Source organism: Passer domesticus, chromosome 10 (genome assembly GCF_036417665.1).
Source record: "Passer domesticus isolate bPasDom1 chromosome 10, bPasDom1.hap1, whole genome shotgun sequence".
Classification (NCBI taxonomy): Eukaryota; Metazoa; Chordata; class Aves; order Passeriformes; family Passeridae; genus Passer; species Passer domesticus.
The window spans coordinates 16,731,354-16,752,998 of record NC_087483.1 but is presented as its reverse complement, the minus strand read 5'-3'; the positions used below and the strand labels follow the sequence as shown (position 1 = coordinate 16,752,998).

The window sequence follows — 21,645 nt, the reverse complement described above, 5'->3', positions numbered from 1 at the left end:
GCCGGGGGGAAGGAGAAGCGGAGCGGAAAGCGACCAATCAGCGCGCGGCTTCTTGCGGGGGGCGTGGCCCAATGGGCGGGCGCGTTGCTGAGGTGCGGGGCCGGCGGCGTCCGGAGGCGGCGGCGGCGGCGAGCGGGTGAGGGGGCGGCGGGGCCGGGCCGGCAGCGGGGATCGCCCGCCCTAAGCGGCTGCCCGGCGCCGCCTGCCGCTGCCGGCCGTGCGGGCAGGGACGGCAGCGCCGCAGGCTCTGTGCGTGCGGGGGCGCGAGCCGTTCCCAGCGCTGGCGGCGGCGCCGCTCGCGCTCCCTCTCCTGCCCCTGGTGCTCCGCTCCTCTCCCGCTCCCTCCGCCCGGACAGCCGCCCCCTCCCCGCGGTTATGTAAGGCCGGCCCTCCGCCCTGCCCGCGGGGAGCGGCGGCGGGGCCCGGGCAGTGCCGCTCGCTGGCAGGAGCGGGGCAGAGATCGGAGCGCGCAGCGAGCCCGGCTGGCGCCAGCAGCCCGGGTTCGGTTTGCTGCGGCTCTGTCTTAAATGAACGTTGGTGTTTGTTTCCATAGGAGAGGCGGGGAGGCGGCCCGAAATCCTGGTCGTGCACTGAAAGGTGAGTGAAAGGCAAGAATTCTTTTGTCAGCTGCCTCCCGAGTGAGGTGGTGGCTTGGTTTCACTCCGCTTGTGGCAGGAGCTCGGCGTTTTGCATGTGTGGCTGTGAAGTGTCAATTGCCTTAGTATCCGGCTAATTGCAATTATTTTTGTGTTTGTCAAACTTGAGCACTTGGTATGCTTCATCTGGAAAGAGACTGGTAAACGTTAACTGCACAGTCAGTGACTTATAAAGACTTACATTATTTCTCAGTTGTATATAATACAATATTGTTTCTTTTCAGCAGAATACAAACTGTTCTATTAATTTTTGATACTCTTATTAATTACCATTACAGCGTGATGCCAGCAGAATTTTGGAGTAGACTGTAGTGCCTTTTTCCAATATACTTTGATGGAAATTGACTTCTGGGTTTTAGGGTTTTTTAATAGGGTTATTGGAAGTGCATGAGAAGATTTCCAGGAGGAATGCCATTATCATGTTGTTAACAGTGAAACTCTTCTAAACAGAGTGCCATCTGTTTAATCCAGACTGCCTCAGTCTGCTTTCAGCATTGGATGTTTTTCACTGTGAGATAAAGTCTGGAAGATTCAGAGCAGTCTTCTCTCGGGATGAGAAGACACACATTTGTTTTTCTGTAATGTATGGGGGTTGGAATTGTTGGCTCTTGATTTGTGAGGTGCTCAAATCCCTGTCTTGCAGAGAATGCAGTTCTGTCACAGACTTGCAAAATATTTCTTGTTTCTTACTGTGGCTGAAAGTTAATGTGTATGTGTCCAAAGTCCAGTGGTGCTGAGGAATGTGTATATTTTTCTCAGAATTTTTTTTTCAGTGACCCATAGACTTGCCAGATACCAGATACCTTGGTTTTATTCTTTGAGAGAAATCCCAGTTTTATTTATGTTTGGTGCTTTTCTCCCTTATTGTTTGTTTGGGGGGTTTGAGTTTGTTTTGTTTTGTTTTCTTGGTGCTTGGGAGCCTGACTTGAGTATTGTGCACAAAACTATGCTGGTGTTGCTGAGTGTGTTACCAGGGACATTCAGTTCTGATCCCAGAGCATTGGCTTTGTGTGATCTGTTGTGCATGAACAGAATTGTTAGCAGGTTTAAAGGTTTAGCAAGGTTTTCAGTAGCTGTTTTTGCCTTCCCCCTCACCTCCAAGTACATAACTCATGGTAAGAAAAGCTTTGTGCAATCAGTTGATCTGGTCTACCATGTTTTGCTTCCTGTATTTCCTTTTCTTCAGTATGGACTGTACTCTTTTAAAAATAAGGCTGCAAATATGAGGGATGGGATATTTTGGGAATATAGTAAGCTCTTTGATGCTGTATCCTCAAGTAAGTGAGTCTGCATAATTTCAAGGGGCCTAGAGGTGTTGCTACAGTGTGTTTTGAGAAGGAAGCTTCACCATAATTACAGTGTCAGTCTGGGGAAATCAATAATATGCAGAAGGAAATAACATAAAAGAAATTTTTGTATTGTGTAAAAGAACCTCAACAAACAACTGAATGTCCTCCAGGAAGGAAAGGTCATTGAAACTCCATGTACAAACAATCAGTACATTTTGTGATTTATGCAGTTGGTGGGGTTTTTTTGTGTGGTATTTTTTTATCATTATTAATTAGCTGTGGTGATAATTACTGCAAAGATTTGGTGTTCTAGGATGCAGTTATTTTAGCTTGTATGCAGCCATGCTAGTTATGATTTGCTGGGATTCCTGCTTGTGTTGTTAAGCTAGAGGAAGGCTGCAGGGTTTCTTGGATAGCTTTCAAAATCCATGTTTCCAGCGATTTGTGTTGCTGTGCATTCTGGATTAACAGCTTGTGAGATCCATTGTAGGAACCACTCTTCTCTGCCTGTGCATCCAGTATTTTCTTTAGCACTGGGCAGTGTTTGGTGCTGTGCTCTTCATACTTGTTTTCTGGAGTACAGAGCTGTGTGGCTGACAGTGACTTGTTTTCAGTTTTGAGGTGACAAGGAAGGGATGTGGGGTTGTTGTTTTGGTTTTTTCCCCTTTAATATCAGAATACATGTTTGAACTAGTTAAACAGTGCATCCTTTTTCTCCCTGGAATTGCATGTTACTTCCTGTGGTGTTGTATTAGTAGTCAGTTATGTCATTGGAAGCCTCTTGTCATTTGAATAAAATGGTTAATGCTGCCTCAATTGCAATAAGGATGGAAAAGATCTTTCTTTAGCTCACCTTGGTTTGTTTGAATGCTTTTGAAAAAAGCATTCAGTGAATGGTGGGGAAAGAAATTATCTTCTCAGGCATCATTAGAGAGCTAAATATTTTATGGACAGTATCACAGTCACTGTTTCACCTCTGTTTTAGAGCAGTGGTGGGCTGGAGCAGTAGTCTTAGTTTCTTTCTGATTATGGTGTTTGCTGATGGATTGTTTTTTGTTGGAGGGTTTTTTTTGGGCAGCGTAAAGACCATTCTTCACAGGAGCAGCCACACTGGTCTGATCTGTTATTCTCTCCTGAAGCCTAAAGCTCTGAGAGCCTGGAATGTGTCAGGATCATTGTTCTGAGGTCTGCTCCTCTGCCACAGCTCAGCAGGTGCTTCACTGTTCCACTCTTTTCTGGAATATGGGGTTACTCCTCAGGTCAGCTCTCCCAGTCTCAGTGGGGATGATGTGTTGTATGGATTTTTGTTTCATGGATATACTTAACTTATAAAAACGTTGGAGCCCATGTATGGTTTTTGCAGCTACTGTGTTTTCTGTCAGTAAGAGCTGCACTTCATGTGGGGTGTCAATAAGTCATTCCTCTGTTCTGTTTTGAGCCTGTTACCTGAGAACTTCATGTGATACTCCCTATTTTCTGTATCAGGAGAGGCAGACCTGTTTGCTCTTTACCAAGCAGTTTAATATGAGTTGAGAATCTTTAAAGATCTGGGTTGTGTGTTCCCTCAAAGACTTGTTTGGGCTGGAAAAGAATTTTTGATTCCATTATTTTTCTTGATGCCTGTTTCCTTGTATTAAGATATGAGCAAGTATCAAGAAGTGAAAGTGAGGGCTTCCCCAGCTGAGTCTTCTTGAAGGACATCTGTGCCACAGTAATCGTCACTGAAGAAATCCCTTTCAGGCAAAACTGATCTGAGCAGAGACAATATCAAGTAGTATAGTTTGCTACTTCACTCAGTTATTTTCATTTCCAAAAAGAGCAAGTGTGTGAGGAGTAATTCTTGACTTATTTAATGCTGTTTTCTACAGGGGTTTTTTGAGTAAGAAAGTAGTTTGAGTTTATGCTTGTATAACTCACTGTAGATAAAATTGCAAGCTGGTTGAATTTTTCTCTCTGCACCTTTGTTTGGATAATTACTGCTTCTAATAGAAAGGCAAATAATTCAAGTGTTTTTTGGGTTTTTTAAAATTTAGTCATAGGACAGATTTAAGGAGTGACTCAATGGTTCTCCTTTTTTTGTATAGAATTCTGACTTTAGCTTTTAAGCTTCAAATAAAAGCTCAAGAGGTAGAGGGGCATGTCTGATGAAATAAAATATAGTTATTTAGGAAAACCCAACTGGAAACCAAAATTCTGTATTGCCAGCTGTGCTACAAAGAAGAGAACATAAAAACCAAGATCAGAGACTGGCTAAAATCGTATATAGTTTGCAAACTGTTTCAGTCCGTGCTGCAGGTTAACCATAATAGTAAAAACTTTTTTTGTGTCATGAATGGCCACACAACAATTTTTCTTCTGTTAGTGTTACATTTTTCTATCAAGTGTAATGGATTTGGGTGCAGGATTCAACAGATGTTTTGTAATTAATCAATTCAGATGATTAGCGAAAGACAAAAATACCATTGGCAAGTCAGTTTTTCAGTCTTCTTGATTGTTTTCTGTTCTGCGGGCAGTCCAGCTTGCCTCTGCTGCCCAGTGCCTGTGTCAGATCTTCTGCCTTGACCTCTTGGTGTGATTCTGTGGAGAAATACAAATTTTATGGTCAAATTTATTAAGTTTGCCTGAAAATAGAGAGCCAGTGACATTTGGAAAGAGATGCCACTAGGGGAGAGAAAATGTTTGGTGTATAACTACTGCAAAGTGGTAAACTATTTATTTATCTCTTAGCAGTGATTATCATTCCTATCATTTGACATTGAAAAACACCAAATTCCCTGGCTGTGTAACATTGTTCTGCACAGCACCTGATGGAGATGGTTGGTGCAGTTCAAATATCTTAAAACACTCTTCCTGGAGTTCTTCTTTCTGCATATCCTGTGGGGCTTTTTTTTTCCTACAGGGCAAAGTAGTTCATGACTTCTCATTTTATATTGTATTGTTACACAAGCATTTGGCTAGCATTCCAAAAGTGCAAAGTGTGTGTTTTTGTGTGAAATCTCCATACCCTAATCTTCCTGTGGTTTTATTGTAATTACTGTGATTTTTCAGAAAACTGAGATGGTTAGATCTCCTTTAATGGTGTCTGCATCGTGTATGGTTTGTGAGTTCTTTAAATAGTTCCACGTTGCTGTTCCTCTGAATTCTGCTTAACTGAAGTGTGTGACATGGACATTTGTGCAGACTTCATGACTGCAGTTTGCTGATTCATACAGGGCAAAATTGATAAGTCTGGAATATTTTTCTGTTTCCATTCCCTATATTTAGTAGTTTATAAATTGTAAATTGTAATTTATTTAGGGTCTTCCTCCCCTCTTCTGCCTTGCCTTGACCCATATGTGAACTGGAGGAATTGTTTGACATCTATCTGGAAAGACAGTGAGAGAATTTAAAAGAATAATCTTATTTTTCATGGCCATTCAGCTGAGAAGATGCTGGATTGAAAGATAATGAGCTGAAATATGTGTAAAATTTGCTTGCGTTTTTTCCTTCCTGTCTTAATATATTTTCTTTTTATTCAAATAGTTTGTTTTTTTCTCAGACTTCTTGTGTCTGTTTCTTCTTCACATCTCCTCATATTTTCTGCTTTGTCTTTTCTGTTTCCTTTAGGTTTAAGGATATGTTGAGCTTAAGGAGAGGCTGGAGAGCAGCCCTTCTGCATGCCTGCCTCTGTTCTGATTTGGAATAGGGCCACAAGGTAGAAAAGTTGATTTAGAAAAGGTTATGAAGAAGTCCATAGTACTTAAGTAACTTTCCTAAATATCCTAAGCACAAGATGGTGGAGACACATGGGCATAAGCATAACAGATTTTGTTGTAGAAGTAGCTCGTTAGCTTGTATCTGTAAATCTGAATATTGCATTTCCTGCATGTAAAAAAATTAGCTAGAATTAGAATTAATTTTTTAAACATGTGCTTTGTGGAGGTGTGCCATCTTAAGACTGGTGTGCCCCATGTGTAAGCTACAGTGGTGATTCCACCGTCCAATTTTGCATTGTGATGGCTGAACATGAGGGTCAGTCACCTTTTATACAAGACATGTTTCAGAAAGTAGGAGCCTTTTATGTGAACTTAGTTGCAGAGGGGGTGGAGTAAGCAATTAATCAAGCACCTTGGTACATGCCATCAGAGTAGGGCAAAGAACGAAAATCCAAATGCTCAACTTTGAGTTCTGATACCTGTTTGTTACTCTGGGTTAGAGGTATGCTTTTTTTTGAAAGGATACTTGATGCTTCAGTGGATCACTGAGGTTCTTCCTGCTTTAGGGTTGGAGACACATGCAATTAAAAATAGTAATTAAGGAAAGCTCCCTACGTAGAATGGATGTTGTAGTAGTCTTTATTATCTGCAGCAGTGGGATAGACAGATAATTGGTTAAAGTCCATTTACTGTAGTGGAGGGTAAACTTCTAAAGGAGTGTAAGTTTTGAGTCACTTACACAAGAAGTGATTGAGTTTAAATGATAGTAATGTGCCCTTTTACATAGAAATGTAAGGCATGCTTACGAAGGATTTATCCCAGCACAAGCTCATATTTCTTTGTGTAACAGCAGAGAACTTTCCATTCCTTTTTTTTTTTTTTTTAAAGATGTTTTGTTGAGCCAAAGCAGCATAGAGATGTGAGCTAAATATGGACACAGAGGGGAGAGCAAGGGGGGTTTAAATGTGAAGTGGAAAAATTACTGGTTCCTTATGCCTGTGGGTTTGGGGTTTTTTAAGATGCTTGTTTCTTGTTCTTAGCACAGAACGGGCCTTAGACAAAATTGCTGAGCTTCCAAAACTGCTTCTAGATTGTTAATTATGTATTTGTTCTGTTTGGTAGTTATGTAATTGACAAACCACCATACTTGATGGCCTCCAGTGTTGCATCTGTGCAATAATTTCAAATAGTAGCATCCTTAAGCTTCTGGAAGTTACTAAACCATATTTGTGGCAATTTCTTGGGAAGAAAGATGCTAATTTTGTTAGGCTTCATATGAGCCAGTCTGATAGCTTTCCTCATGTTAATGGACTGCAGCAAAAGGCAGTGCAAATCTTGCCATGTCAGAGTGGCAAGAGTTCATGGAAATCTCTGAAACAGTTCTGTGTTAGCTGTGGACATACAAATAGAGATAGGAGTCTTGGACTGGAGGTGAAGTTGAATGCAAATAGACAAGAAATAACTAAAATACTAAATGGATTTAAGCTAAGCATTCATAAACTGTGTATCTGCACTGTTTATTTTCAGACATCCTGTGACAGCAGCCTTTCCTTAAAATCACAGGTGTCACATGCATTGCATGATTCTCCATTGAACAGGAAGGCTTGGAGCAGGCTACTGCCTTGCTGTTTGCTTAGCTCTGTGTGTCTGCCAAGACTTGTTTCATGTGTTCTGAGTCTTCAGCTTTGCCTTCACCCCTGTTAGTGTAAACACCACACGAGTTTGAGAAGCCTCTGTATCTGTTGAATAAGAAAACTTCCTAGCTTGCTTTTTGTTTGTTTGGAGAGAAGGAGAGAACAAGATTTTCTCTCTTAGAGGTTGAGACAGCAAATAAAAATTTAAAACAGTTTAGGCATGGCTTGTTGTCTGTGTGTCTCCAAAGGACCAGTTGCAGAAATAACTGAGATGCCCTTATGCTTGTGCAGGTGTTGAGTGGACTTGGACTATGCGTGGTCATGTAAGAGCAATTCCTGCCTTGAGAATGTGCACCTTGTCTGCATCAGTGGTGAAAATACTCATGCAATCATTCCTTGTGGGTGCAGAAATGCAACTTTGTTGGATGTTGCAATTTGTGACTTTGTTGCATGTGTTTCTTCAGCCATGGAAAAATGTTACTGGGGCATCTGGATGTTTAAATCATTCAGATGGCAGCTGTGTTCCGCATACCTCGTGTTTCAGGAATCATGGCATTAAACTCTGAGAGAGAGACTACATGCTTTGCTTTTTCCTCTCTATAGATTAAATCCCTTCAGTTAGCTGCAGGTTTTATATGGTTTTTCACAGTAATGTTGCAGTTTACATGGCGTAAGTAAAACTACTGTGCTAATTTTACTTCTTAATTTAAATTAAAATGTTAGCCCTATATATCTAGTTTTTAACTTGCCAAATTAGCCCAGAATTAAACTCTGACATTTTTAGGGAAATGGATGGAGATGCTCTAGTAAATTCCATAATAATGCTTATGTGTTAACCTTGTAGTTTTTTCCCCTAGCTACTTTAGTAGTTTCCCTAGCTACTTTAGTAGTTTCCCTAGCTACTTTAGTAGTTTCCCTAGCTACTTTAGTAGTTTAAATTGAGTAAAACTTAAGATACTAAGGCAGAAAAATAAATATGCAACAGTGGGATTTCACATTTGTTGTGCACGAAGTTCTAATCAGGTTAAGATCGTGGATGCATTCCAGATCAAATTAGGGGTCAGCAGCCAATACTAATTGGCATTGATGCTGCTGAAATTGTGTAATTGAGTATTGTGCCGATTGTCACAGTGTGTTTTGTGCCACCCCTCCACTCCCCGCCCCCCCGCCTTTGTTTGGCAACTTAAAATTTACTAAATGTTCAAAGGTTAGTTCTGTTATTTCCTCTGTGCCCTTTTTCTTAGACTTGCAGGTTCTGGTCTGTGCTAAAGACAGAAAACTAGGTAGGTTCAACATATGAAAAGTAGGAGTTTGAAAAAATTGAAGTACAGCACCTTTAGATATTAGTTTTGTCTAATAAATACAGATTTGTTGGTCAGTGGGGAACTGGACTGCTCTGCCTTTTTCTTTTTTTTTTTTTTTGTCAACTGCTAGGAAGGAGCTGCTTAGCCCAGCTTCTTGTCATTTTGCTGAAACATTTTGCAGGAATCTTATCACACCTGGCTGGTGGAGATGTGTATGGGTGTGATGGTCCATTGCCCTTCCCTGCTGATGATACTCCCGTGATTGCCAACTACTGTATTTGATGGCTTATTTTGATAATAAATTTTTGGTCTTGTGGGAGAGAGGAGGGAAAAAATCTTAAATGGACATTATCATGCTAATTAGGAAACCTTAATCACTATGTTGTCTGTTGTCAGCTCTATCAAGTTTTGATGTATTTCAAATTAATATTCCAGTGGGTAGCTTTTGAAAGACAAAATATCTCTCCTACAGGAAAAGGATGCAGGCTTTTCTTGGCTTGATGCAGAATTCTATTAGTAGTAATTTTATTGCTATTTCTGTGAATTGCTGGGGCATTCTGCTTTGGTAATGTGTGCTGACTTTGAATAGATTTAAATGATTGTCTTTCTGAATGCAGACTCTAGAGCTTTCTGATATATGTAAGATTGCTATGAGTAAATTCTGCATGTTTATGCATATGTGTCACATCTATGGAAAAGAGAAAGGGTTTTTATTAGCATTTCCTTTTTTATTGCAGGGGAATGTTTAAGTTGCCATCTTCTTGGTTTTAATAGTTTAAATGAAACAGATAGAACTGATTAAGGAATAAAATTATTAAAATATGTTACGAAAATCTTCTCAAAGTGCCAGTTGGATAGCTGGCATATAAGGCAAAAAGCACGAGGATTTCCTTGCTCCTCCCTGACAAGAAATAATTATGGTGTAATCATCTGAACTTACAAATCTGAACATAATTTCAAGTACAGGGATGTTAGTTCTGGGTCTGTATTTTGTTCAGAACAGTTTTTTCATGTGCTGAAGGGGTCACATGTGGACTGTGCACATTGCTTTTGGCTTGTTCTTGGTGCAGGTTCACTGTGCATTTCAATGACCTCAGTATTTCTAAACCCTCTGTCTAAGTTGCCCTTGAAAGGCTGTGGAGCATGCTGTATGAAAGATGAGTATATTACTTACACCACAAATGTGTAATCTAGCAATTTCAGGTGCCTGCTGCTTGAACTTTGGTAAATGTTGCTGATCCCTGTCAGCACAATTGCATAGGGAAACAGAGCAGGCTTTTAATTAAACTCAGGCTTTGATTAAAAATTTTTGATTGTGTTTGAAGAGAATGAACTGAATTTGCTCTATGTCAGTATAACTAATAAAAAAGTAAAAGGTCATAACTGTTGCCCAGATGGGCAGTACCTGTAAAAGATTAGAGAAACTGTTTATGTTTAGTGTAGTTCCTCTGGGTGTATTTCATTTGAAATAGATGTAGTAATTGCTCAAAGATGATTAATGTTGCAAAAAGTAGTAGCATAACCCCTAACAAGTTTGCATATAAGGCCATCTCTGGTCTTTTACCAAGGGTAAATTTATTCCTGAAGCTTGAGGAAAGGAAAAGCTCTGTTTTACCAAGTGCTTTTGAAGGTGGTTTGTTTTGGTTTGTTGTTTTGTTTTTAAGTGGGAAAACTGTTCAGTATTACAAACAAAATCCCAGAATATCTCTGTGTATGGATGAGGTTATGTAAAAGTGCCTGAAGATTAGAACATTGAGTCCTCAGTGAAGTTTTTTGGAGTGCAAGAAAATATGTTTGAAAACCTAGAACGTGGTAAAATTAACCATCTCTACATAAATTCCACTCCCCTGTCCACACAACAAAAAGCTTAGCTGTGAAGCTTGCTGCATGGATATTCAGTGCTGCCTGTCAAATCTGTAATTTTTCATAATCTTGAAAAACTCAAATTTTCTGAATATACATTGGGACAGTATTTGACAAAAAACTTTCAATTTTCTTCAGGCTATAATTAGAAAATATGTATGAAAATAGTAGTGTGCATTTAAGATCTTGCTCTTGTTTCTGTGGTGTTGGTGGGAGGAGGAAAAAAGGCTGTGTCTTCCAACTGGTGTCATCAAGCACCTGTGGAAGGCTCTTTTCTTTTTGTTCCTGTTTCATTTTGTTGTGGTGTTACACTTTTTGATACTGGTCTATAGCTTAGGCAAGTGAAAAATAATGTGCAAAATCTTGCCTAATTTGCACAATATGGTGCATGAAAGATTGGGTTTATTTAAGTTGTTTCTTCTGTGTTTGTTTGTGTTCCTAAAGATATTATATATGAAGTTTTGCTCTAAAAGAAATAGTTTAAATTTCAGATTAGAAAACCCACAAAAAACATCCAAAAACCTCCCCAAGTAATATCCCCACATATGTTAGTAACTTAGTGTCCTCACTATTTAAAAATACATGACAAATGAATAATTTCACTGTAAAATATTAATTAGTCCTTTTCTTATGACTTGGTTGGTCTGCATTCTGTTGTAATGTTGGTTTAACAGTAGAAGAATAATGACTGTAAACAATATGCATTGTGTTTAACTATTCAGCAGTGAAGATTAATTATTAAACTCATACCAAGACAAAGGGGGTACCTGGTGTAGTTGTTACACTAATTTACATTTACTACTGTTTTAATTCTCACATGGTTATTTCACTGAGAAGCAGCTTATGCTTCCAAGTAATAGGGCACAGAGTGCCAATTATATCAGAGTTTCATGAGAGCTTCTAATAAGGTGATGAAAAAGTGTTACACTTTCTTTACAGACACAGTTTCTTTGCCTGTTTTCTGTGAAGGAGGGACCAACAAAAGCTGTGTAATTTCTTGCTCTGGAGGAATCCTAGTGAAGTTAATAGTAGGGCTGGTCATAAGCATCAGTTTTTGTAGTACAATCACCTTAATCAGTTGGGTCAAATATCTTAATCATTGATGTTCACACAGCTCTTGATGGATTGTATTATATAGAATTAACATGGTCAGGTAGATGTTTTATTTCTTATGGGTGGAAATTCTGACTTGTACAGTCTGTCTAATCTCAATAGAAAATTAACAGTGGTTTTCTCTCTGTTTTTGAGATTGTTCTTTGCAGTTCTTAAAGCCCCTCTCTAACTTTCAGCAAACTAGTATGAGACTGAAAATGACTGACACTGAAATCATGCTGTGATGCATGGCATGGAAGAAGACAAGTTGCTTCCTCTGCAGTGACAGTTGGAAGTGATAAAGGCAGCTACAGTTTTAACTGTGAGAATTGAAGCAGATCTTAGATTTCAGAATTCTTGATGCTACTGCTTTACCTCAGAATAGTGAACAGCCTCTCTATGTGACTTAAGTCCTTGTAAGTCAACTTGCTCATATATTCCATTAGGTAAGCAGAAGAGATCTGGGCTGTTCTGAAATTGTGTCATCTTGATCAGTAGTGGTGTGATCAGTGATGTTTCATTTAACTACATTTGTTGAGTTTGCTTTTTAAAGTCTGGGAACTTGTAATGGAAAGGTAAGACCAGCATATCAATCAGAATTAAGTTTATCCTTGAAAACCATGCATCTTAAATGTGAATGAAACATCCGAGTCAGATATGAAATTTATGGCATTGTGCAGTAAAACAGTGTCTTAATTCTTATGGAACTTTATTTTAACTCTGCAATTTCTAAAGTTTATTTGGAACTTTGTATTCTTTCTGCATCATTTTTTAAAAGTCAGCAAGATGACATAATTTTAGCTATTACTGAGGTAAATTCAGATAAATTTGGGGATTACACTCATTTAAGAATTTGTGAATGTGCAAGTAAGTTTATGGATGGGGGAAATTTGTCACTTCAGCTTAATCTATTTACACTCCTCTTCCTGGAGGTGGAGGCTTTACCATCTGGAAGTTGGAAAGATTAGAATAAGGGATTTCATTACTTTCAGCAGAGGATCCTCTGGGTTAGGTCTCTTTGAGAATAAGGTAGAAGAAAGGAGGTTAGGTAAATTAATTAATGAATATGTAACCTAAATCCCATTTTGTGGAAATTACAGTTGGTAGGGAATACTGCAATGAGAAATATATACTGGTATTGGAATTTAGATATGGTGTGGAATTGGCTTCAACTTTTTAATGGATATTTTTATAATATAACAGGCATTTATTTTTCTCAAGTGACGATTTTACAGCTCAGAAGTGGGAAGCTGCTTAGAATATTCAGCTGGTATTTCTAGAACATTTCTGCATTAATTTCTTTCCTTTACAGACCAGATAGTGATCTTAGCATAATGTTTGCAGTCTTACTCCAAAGTGCATATTGGACAGGTTTTGGTAGTGTATCTTTTTGTTGATTTGTTTTGTTATGGGTTTGAATTTTGTTTTGGTTTTGTTCCCACAGAAATTCTGTTTCAAGATTTCTCTTAGCCTGTGTCTGTTCATTTTTAGTAGTCAGCACCGAGTGCCTTAAAAAGACCACCTTAACTGTGATTTTGCAAGTGTTAATTTGCTGAGACTTTTTTTTTTTTGGCTCCTTCTTTTACTATGCATTTTACGTCTTTACTTATCTAAATTTAATTTACTTCATGAACCAAAACCATGAAGGAGAAGGTGTTTGGGAGAGGTAGGGTTACACGGAAAGTAGTTTGCATGGAAATGTTTTTGTAAGCAAAGAGGTTAATGCAGACAAACTAGCATAGGAAGAATTACTGCATATGAACTGCTGCAAAGGGAGGACAAACCTGTATTGTCTGGCGTAGGATGGGTTATCACCAGGATCCTGACAAGAGAATGTTTTAGGTTGTGTGTAGGATGACTATGTGAAGTTGTTTCTAAGGAAACTGGTGCTGAGAGAACAAGGTAACTTTTCTGTGGCTAACCTACGTGTGTGTGTATATATATTTTTAAGTGCGTCAGGTCCTTATAATAGAATAATTAATGTGTGTTTTGTGGTATTCAAGGCTGCAGGATAATTTCTTTATTGTTATTGTTTCCAAAATCCTGTAAGTAATGTAGAGGAGTGTTTTCTTTGAATACAGAAGATAAATTTCCTGTTCCACATTTTTGATTATCTCAACTCTTTCCTTCTTTATTTGTTGCATGAACTCCTAGGAGAGGGATTTAGTTATGAGTGTACAATTGTGTTTAATTCAGGTTCTGCTTATTTACCTCTATGAGACGCTTAAATTTTTCTCTGTAGAGTCACCTGACTTCTGTAGCTTTCTACAACTACTCTGTGCATCATGAAAACATCAGCCTTAAAGTAGTTTTTTAAACTGTTACATAGTGTCTATTTTCGGTGTTGTGTTTTCATTCCCCCTGTCCTAATTGTTTGTCTTCAGCAATTTTGTATCTGTAAAGCAGTTGCACTGTAGGAATGGTAAAAAGATAGAAGGTTGGCAGCTGAGCTTTGTGGTGCTTGAAAAGGCACAGAAGATAATTTAGAGCTTAAAATGACGTAGAGGAGGCTTTTTGGAACAGATGGGCTGTACCTTTTCTTTACCCCTTTTTTGGCAGCTGCTGAAATTGATCTGACCTTTTTGATAAGAAATGGATCTTACTGTGCAAGTGTGGTACCATGAAAGTTTACAAGACTATTATCAATCATCTTTGACTTCTCTGTGGTAAGGCTCTCTCCCATTGTTTTCACATAACTTTGTTGCTGATATCCAAAAAGAAAGCTTTTTAGCCTGTTTTTTACTAGTGAGTCAGAGTGGGCAGGGAAGTAATGTCTTATCCAAGTTGTTTTGCATGACTAAGGCTTGTCTAATAAGGCTGGCAACCTAAATCCCACATAAAGAATACATCAGCATTTATATTTTAAAGTTGGAATGCGTGCCTGTCTGCTGAAGCTTGCAATTAAATTACCTAAAAACTGGAGTTGGAAGAGTACCCTTTCTATTAAGGAGAAGGCTTGAGCTGACAATTTAAATTAATAACTGTCCCGAGAAGGTTCTGCTTCTTTCTGTCTTTGTCAGTTTTTACCTTGTTTCTCTGTACTGTGGAACTGTATGGCCAAGACAATACAAGTTGTAGTTGTAGCTCTGATTTGTTGAGGACAATCGTTTTTGAATGTATTATGTTCTTACCAAAATGATAGTTTATGTAAGTGTCTACTAAATAGGATTCTGGTAGAATAATGTGTTTGTGTATATGGATACAGGGAAATCACAATGGTATTTGTACTGTATTTATCATAAGAGATGTATATTACAGTACATATACTTTTAAGTAAGTACGAGAAGTTATCCACCAAAATTGAACATTTGCAAGGCTGGTTTTATTTTTTCTTGGGATTAGATTAGTGTGAGAGTCAGACCCTTTTCTAGTGTGGAAACAGACCATACTGTGGTTGTTCAATATCTTCTGGTATATAACTTCAGAGTAGCTGGATGAAGCTGTCTACACCTATATACTGAGTGATTAAACAAGGAGTTGCTTCTAAGATAATTTTTTTGTAAAGCATGTCAATGAAGTGCTAGTTTACAGCATTAAGTTTTCTTCTTTACTCTTCTGTTCTACCACAGAAGTAACTATGTAAGACAGGTATTACAGTGTTTATCTACAATAGCTTCTTATTGTCCTCATGATATTTGGTAACTTAAAGTGTGAGAAGAAGTACACTGTTAACAGTCTAAGATTTCTATCTTGGTGTATTCAAGCATTTTATTTTTTATTACTCTGTTACAAGAAAAAGTCCATTCTACCTTTTGAACCAACTTAATTCCATGAGCTTCTAAGACAAGGAGTCCTTTATTTCTCTGTTTTTAAAAAATTATTCCCATATCCAGTTTAAAAGTTATTTTTCACAATCCTGGTCTTCAACTGCTTCTTGAACATTTTTCTGCCTTATGCATATTTTGTTTGCAACAAATGTAGGCTGGTATTTCAAATAAGAACATATTACCAGTTTTGTATGCTCTACTTTCATGTTTTCAGATTTACTTTATATGACTTTGTGTGATCAAGCATCTTTATTTATTTTCTGGCTGCTGATGCATTCCTGAACAGATGTTTTTATTGCATCATCAAATGCATGATCTAGTCTTTTTCCATTTAGTCTTTTACACCTCTGCATTCAGGAATAGCTCATCACGAGAAGTTCAAATTGTGCTTTTGTTAACTGCATTTATCACCATGTTGCCTGGTTTTCTTCCTCCAGAGTTTCCCAGTCTCGTTAGTGTGGGTGTGTGGTGGGGAAGTTTCTTTCCTGTGTACTTCTGACCACCTCATCCTATGTTGTCTTCTATCTATTCTGTTTTCCAGGTGTTAATCATGTCTAACACAGGTGCTCTTCTTACAGAGCTAAGAACTTGCTGAATCAAAGAAACTGAAATTATGTTTAGTTCAGAGTAAGGATGCATTCTTGATGGTTTCCACACTACTTTTTTACAGAGGCAGCATGGAAAAATCTTTCTTCAAATACATTTCTTTCCATGCTCAGTAATGAATTATAGATATGAGAGGAGTGTTTACATAGCTTGAAAGAACGAGCTATAATTGATAATAGAGTTTTCTGTTCTTTTAGACTTGTGCGTCCATAGTGTTCTCTTACACAAATAACATTGTGAAGAAATCCTGTAGCATGAAACTTTATTCTTTTGCCTGACACAGTTCAGGTTTTAAATGCAAATTATTCTTCTCATGGCCTTTAAGGTAAAAATACATAATATTTTCATTCATTGTGCAAGTAGTACAAAAATTGCATTATATGCATTTTGCCATCTAGCATAAAATGGCCAAGAGCTGGACCCATTTTGAAGTGCATGTCCTGTAATGTAATCTCACCCATGTATGTTTAAACCAGTATAAACTACTGGCCTCTTTAAAACAAACATACAAACAAAAACCTTGGATAAAATACAAACCACCAACAAAAAACCCGCTGCATACTTTAATAATCATATCTTCTTAACTATCATCAATTATGAATATCTAATCAGTGGCATTTTTTTTTCTTTCTAATCCCCACTGTTATAGTTGATATTGTAGCAATTGGTACTGGCTGAGATTATCTGGGTAATCATTTTGCTGTTGCAAATTTATCTTGGTTAGTCTTGATTTAAATGCAGACTGGTAAATAATAATGTATTCAGTACATGTTTCCTCTAAATGTAAGTGGAAAAACAAGCTCTCTGATGAGCATAGCTGACCCTTTTTTTCTTTTATTGTAATCAAAAATTCTTGGGGAGTAATCTGAATTTTAAGTTTCATTATTCAGCTAGTATATTGTTGGAATAAACTTTTTTTCAGACTTTTATATTTTCAAAGGCAAAAATATTGAGAATGGCAAATTCACCATCCCTGAAGGGATTTAAAAACCCATGTAGGTGTGACACTAAAGGGCGTGGTATATTGATGGAGTTGGCAGTGCTGTGTTGCACAGTGGTTGGACTCAATGGTCTTAAAGGTCTTTTCCAATCAAGGTGATTCTATGATTCCATGATCTGTGTGCATAGCATGATCAAGGAGAGTGCTCTGACTTGGTAAAATTCTGTTCTTAAATGTAATTGATGGACAGTGCAAGAACAGAGTACTGGAGCTTTATTATTAAGCATAAAGGTTCCAGGTCTAATTTAACAACCTTATGTGTCATATTCTGCTTGTTTATGCCAAATGAGTAAGTTTAGGAGAAAATATTTAAATTATCCTTTCAGGTGCTTTTATGGGGAAGCTTTTTGGTAATTGATTTTTTGTATTTGATTTGAACAATGAGTGACTACATTCTTATCTATAACTTTTCCTGTTCCATGCTTTAGTATGAATTCAAACTGGCTTACTTGTTCAGTATTTAAAAAATCTTCATCAGACCATATGTAAAAATATTTTGGTATGTTTTATTATTACTGTTACTAATAACTAAATTGTTGATTAGTTTTTTGTGGTTCCTATATATTATAAGAACCTTTGAATCATAGTAGAAAAAAAAAGGTAATGTTTTTAAAATAAACATGAGAAATCTCTTATATTCCCTCTATGTTTGCTTTGGAAGAGATGTGAACACTCTGGAAATGAAATTCAATACTCTTGGTTCAGGCTACTTCAACCTTGAATAAATATGCACAGGTCTTAATGTATTGAGCCAGTTTACTTTAGGGACACACCCACACAGCATTTGATAAATTTATAAGTTTCCCCCCAAAGGTATAGCAAAGCAGGGAGTGAGTGTAAGCATGAGGTGTGCTTTCCAGATGGCCATTTGAAAATGCCAGAGTCGTGTGTGTGTGTGGGGGGGGCAGAGGCAGTCCCACAGCTGCTGTGCTGCTGTGCCTCTGCAGCAGTGCCCGAGGCAGCCCGGCCCAGTGTGTGTGTGTGTGTGTGTGGGGCAGAGGCAGTCCCACAGCTGCTGTGCTGCTGTGCCTCTGCAGCAGTGCCCGAGGCAGCCCGGCCCAGTGTGTGTGTGTGTGTGTGTGGGGCAGAGGCAGTCCCACAGCTGCTGTGCTGCTGTGCCTCTGCAGCAGTGCCCGAGGCAGCCCGGCCCAGTGTGTGTGTGTGTGTGTGTGGGGCAGAGGCAGTCCCACAGCTGCTGTGCTGCTGTGCCTCTGCAGCAGTGCCCGAGGCAGCCCGGCCCAGTGTGTGTGTGTGTGTGTGTGGGGCAGAGGCAGTCCCACAGCTGCTGTGCTGCTGTGCCTCTGCAGCAGTGCCCGAGGCAGCCCGGCCCAGTGTGTGTGTGTGTGTGTGGGGCAGAGGCAGTCCCACAGCTGCTGTGCTGCTGTGCCTCTGCAGCAGTGCCCGAGGCAGCCCGGCCCAGCCGGAGCAGCGTGGGGCACCGCGCTGAGGGGCTCTCCCTGCTCCTCCTCAGTGTCCCGGCAGGGTCAGTGCAGCTGGTGTGCCGGCAGTCCATCAGCTGCCTGTCGTGCTTCTTTGTGCAAGTCCTTAAAAATGTCCTTGATATCCAGGCAAATAATTTGAAAGGGAGAGGTGATTTGTCCTAAAGCTGAGCCGGCCGTGACCGTAGCCAGACCAGATGTGGATTGCTTCTGTATTGGTACAGCAGTTGTGCTTCCCAAGATGATTTACACTGAAAAAGATTCCCAGATAGGGAAGCTTGAAGCTAAATGCATGGCAAAACCACAAATATACCTGGAGTTTGCTGCTGTCTGTGTTGTTTTCCTCAGGCTCACTAAGAAGGGATTCTTAGCAGAAGGTGAACATTAGTGTAATACATGATTTTCACAACAGCACTGAAATTTTGGCTCTGTAAGGAATATGTACCTAAGAAATTATAGTATGGGAGAGGCTTTAATCTACTCAATTTAAGAATTACATGTTCTCCAAAGTCAGGGTATGAATTCAGTTCACATTTTATAAAATTATTACTTTCTTCTTTCATCTTATGCTGTTCTTTGTAAGTACTGTGCCTCACTAATATAGAGGGATTTTCTACGTAAATGACAAAAGCCTTTTTTTTTTAGATTAAGGCAATTCCTCCCTTCCTCCTGCTAAAACACTGAGCCTCTTTATTGAATGACAGATTGTTTTATTGCAGAAGGATTCATGTGGACTTGGGAGGATTTGGTAAACTTCAGTTTGTAAGGCCAAAAAATGTTTACATTAATGCTTGTTTTACTTTACTATATTTTTTCCTGATTTTGTGATAATCATATGGTTTTTTTGTCTTTTAGAAAACGGGGCAGTACTTGAAGGCTTGACAAATGCATCCCAGGTTGAAAAATTTCTGCATTCCTTCTCCTCTTCCTCCTTTAGAAAACTGACTTCTTTAAAGAGGTAATGTTGAATGTTGCATTTTTTTTTCAGGCAGAGTGAACTGGAACTCAGCTTCCTCTGTAGCATGTGCTATGATGTTTTAAATTAAATTATAGACATGTATCACTGCGACATGGTATCAGGATGTCTTTGTAAACTTTTGTGTGCAGAGATCTAATTAGTTATTCTGTTATTTTACAGAATTATTTTTCAGTGCTTCTGCTGAAATAAGTCACTCAAGTGTTACTTGAATTTAAATTAACGTTATTTCTGAATTTGTTGTATTTTAGGATGTTTAAACATGCATTAGAAATCTGAAGCAGTTCCTTGCCCACAGGACTGAAAAACTAAATTTTCCTACCATAACTAATATTTAACTTTTTTTTTCTTGTAAAGGTAAGAGGGAAGCAAAAGAAGTAAGAAAATGCTGGGATCAGAACGAGGTGTGGTGGAAGAATGGCTGTCAGAATTCAAGGTGAACTGAGAAGATTAATGATGTCTAAACCATTGGCTTAATGCCGCCAAACATAGCAGTGGGATTTTTTAATATCAAATAATTAACATTTTAAATGTCTATTACTTGATCTTTCAATTTCTTATCATGCATAAAGCATGCAGAGGTCTATGTAACTGAGTTGGCTGGTAAATAATAGGTAATGCATAATTCTAATAGTAGTTTATTTTTCTTGTTTATTATTGCAGAGCAGAACACTGCAGTAGCAATGTGGTCTTTTTAAATGTGTATTTTGTGTGGATCAAATTGATAGAATTTAACTAACAGCAGGATGATGCTGCCCAAATTTGCAATTGAGAAACTTTTTAATTTAAAAACAACTAGTATATATTTATTTGAAATTTTTAAAAAAATCAAAGAAAAATACTTTACTTTTTCTCCCCATGATCTACATAAGATTAATTGTTTCATCATGACAAATTGGAAATATTTTAAAGCTATTTTGCATGTTGATAATTACGCTGAGTGAAATATAGGATAATGCATTAACAAGAAAACAGGATGTCATGACTGATAAGAAATTAATCTGTTATTTAAATCAAGAATTAGTAGCTCCTCACATCATTGATGAGAGTATGTCATTATGTGCAGTTGTTGGAAATCTGCTTAAGTTCCAAGGATGCAAAATCCACAAATGTGGTTGCTTGGGGAAGACTCGAGGCTGTCCATGCTCATTCTATACTCTCCACACTTCTTAAATAAGTTGAGTTGATTTGATAAAGTCTTCAAAAAGATCTTGTTAAATATAGGCTATCAGGAAAGAGAGTCCTCATGTCAAACTAGAGCAAATGATTTACGAAAGATGAATGTAAACTGCTTTTGGATTTAAGCCTGAAGTGGTTAAGTGCTCCCAAATGCTATTTGTATGGAGAATGACTTGTAGTCAATGATTAGGTTACAAGTCTGAAAATTTACTGAACTTCAGGACTTTTCTTTGATGTTGAAATGAGACTTCATTCTTTTGTGGAGGTATTGAATATTTGGAAGCATTTATTGGTCAGAGTAACCTTTTTTTTTTTCTTTTTAGGCGTTACCTGAATCACAAATTTCTAGCTATGCAGCTACATTGCACCGAAAAAAAACACTGGTACCAGCTCTTTATAAGGTCATTCAAGACCCAAACAATGAGGTAGGACATTTTAAAAAACTATTTTTATTCTCATTCCTGGATCTTTCACCTCTACAACTGAACCTGGAGAAACTAAAGGAGAGGAAGATTGTTTATTTTTTCTAATGCTGTTCAACATGGGTATCATCCCTCTGTTTAGTCTCTTGTTTTTTGACAGTTACTTTAATGCCTTTCTAGTGAGACACAATCTCATCTGCTTCCAAAAATACTGTTTATGCTTTCTGCTAGGTTCTCCTTGCCACAGCTGACTGTTGTGTTGTATTTGTCATGACTTGGTTTTGGTGTTTTGGTTTGGGTGTTTTTTGTTGTTGTTTTTTTTATGGGGGGGAGGCTCAAGTTTGGTTGGGTTTTTTTTAAATTGTTTTTTGTTTCAGTTCTCAAAAACCACCTTTCAGTCATCACTGAGACAAAGTAGGCCTTACAGTGAAACTCAGAGAGACCAATGTACTTCTTGTGTGGTCACTTATTGCAGTGGAAGATGGAATCAATTTTTTAAATGCCATTAAGATAACACGATCTTCTCATGTTTATACTAGTATCACTTCTGTGGAACTTGGTTTACACTGCTGTAAACAAGAGCAGAACCAGGGCCCCAGAATATTCAAATTTAGTTTACCCTTTTATTTACATAATTCATTTTGCAAGTGATATTAAACTGAGCTTCCCAACCCATTGGCTTCTGTGAGGAGCATTTCTGAGCAAGTGTGTGAAAAACAACTT

The 21,645-nt window shown here is 38.3% G+C and overlaps 1 protein-coding gene across 5 annotated transcripts in view; it reads left to right on the top strand.

Annotated features, from left to right (window-relative positions):
* Positions 1 to 22: 22 nt before the first annotated feature.
* The window catches only part of HYCC2 (hyccin PI4KA lipid kinase complex subunit 2), a 50,141-nt gene continuing 28,518 nt past the window's right edge, over positions 23 to 21,645 (top strand). For 2 of the 5 annotated variants that reach the window (XM_064434058.1, XM_064434054.1), the window contains exons 1-4: positions 145 to 597; positions 19,201 to 19,303; positions 19,679 to 19,757; positions 20,824 to 20,925. In XM_064434058.1, coding sequence (XP_064290128.1) covers positions 19,707 to 19,757; positions 20,824 to 20,925 — 153 coding nt within the window. In that variant the 5' untranslated portion in view covers positions 145 to 597; positions 19,201 to 19,303; positions 19,679 to 19,706. The other 3 variants (XM_064434056.1, XM_064434055.1, XM_064434057.1) reach the window with 3 other exon arrangements.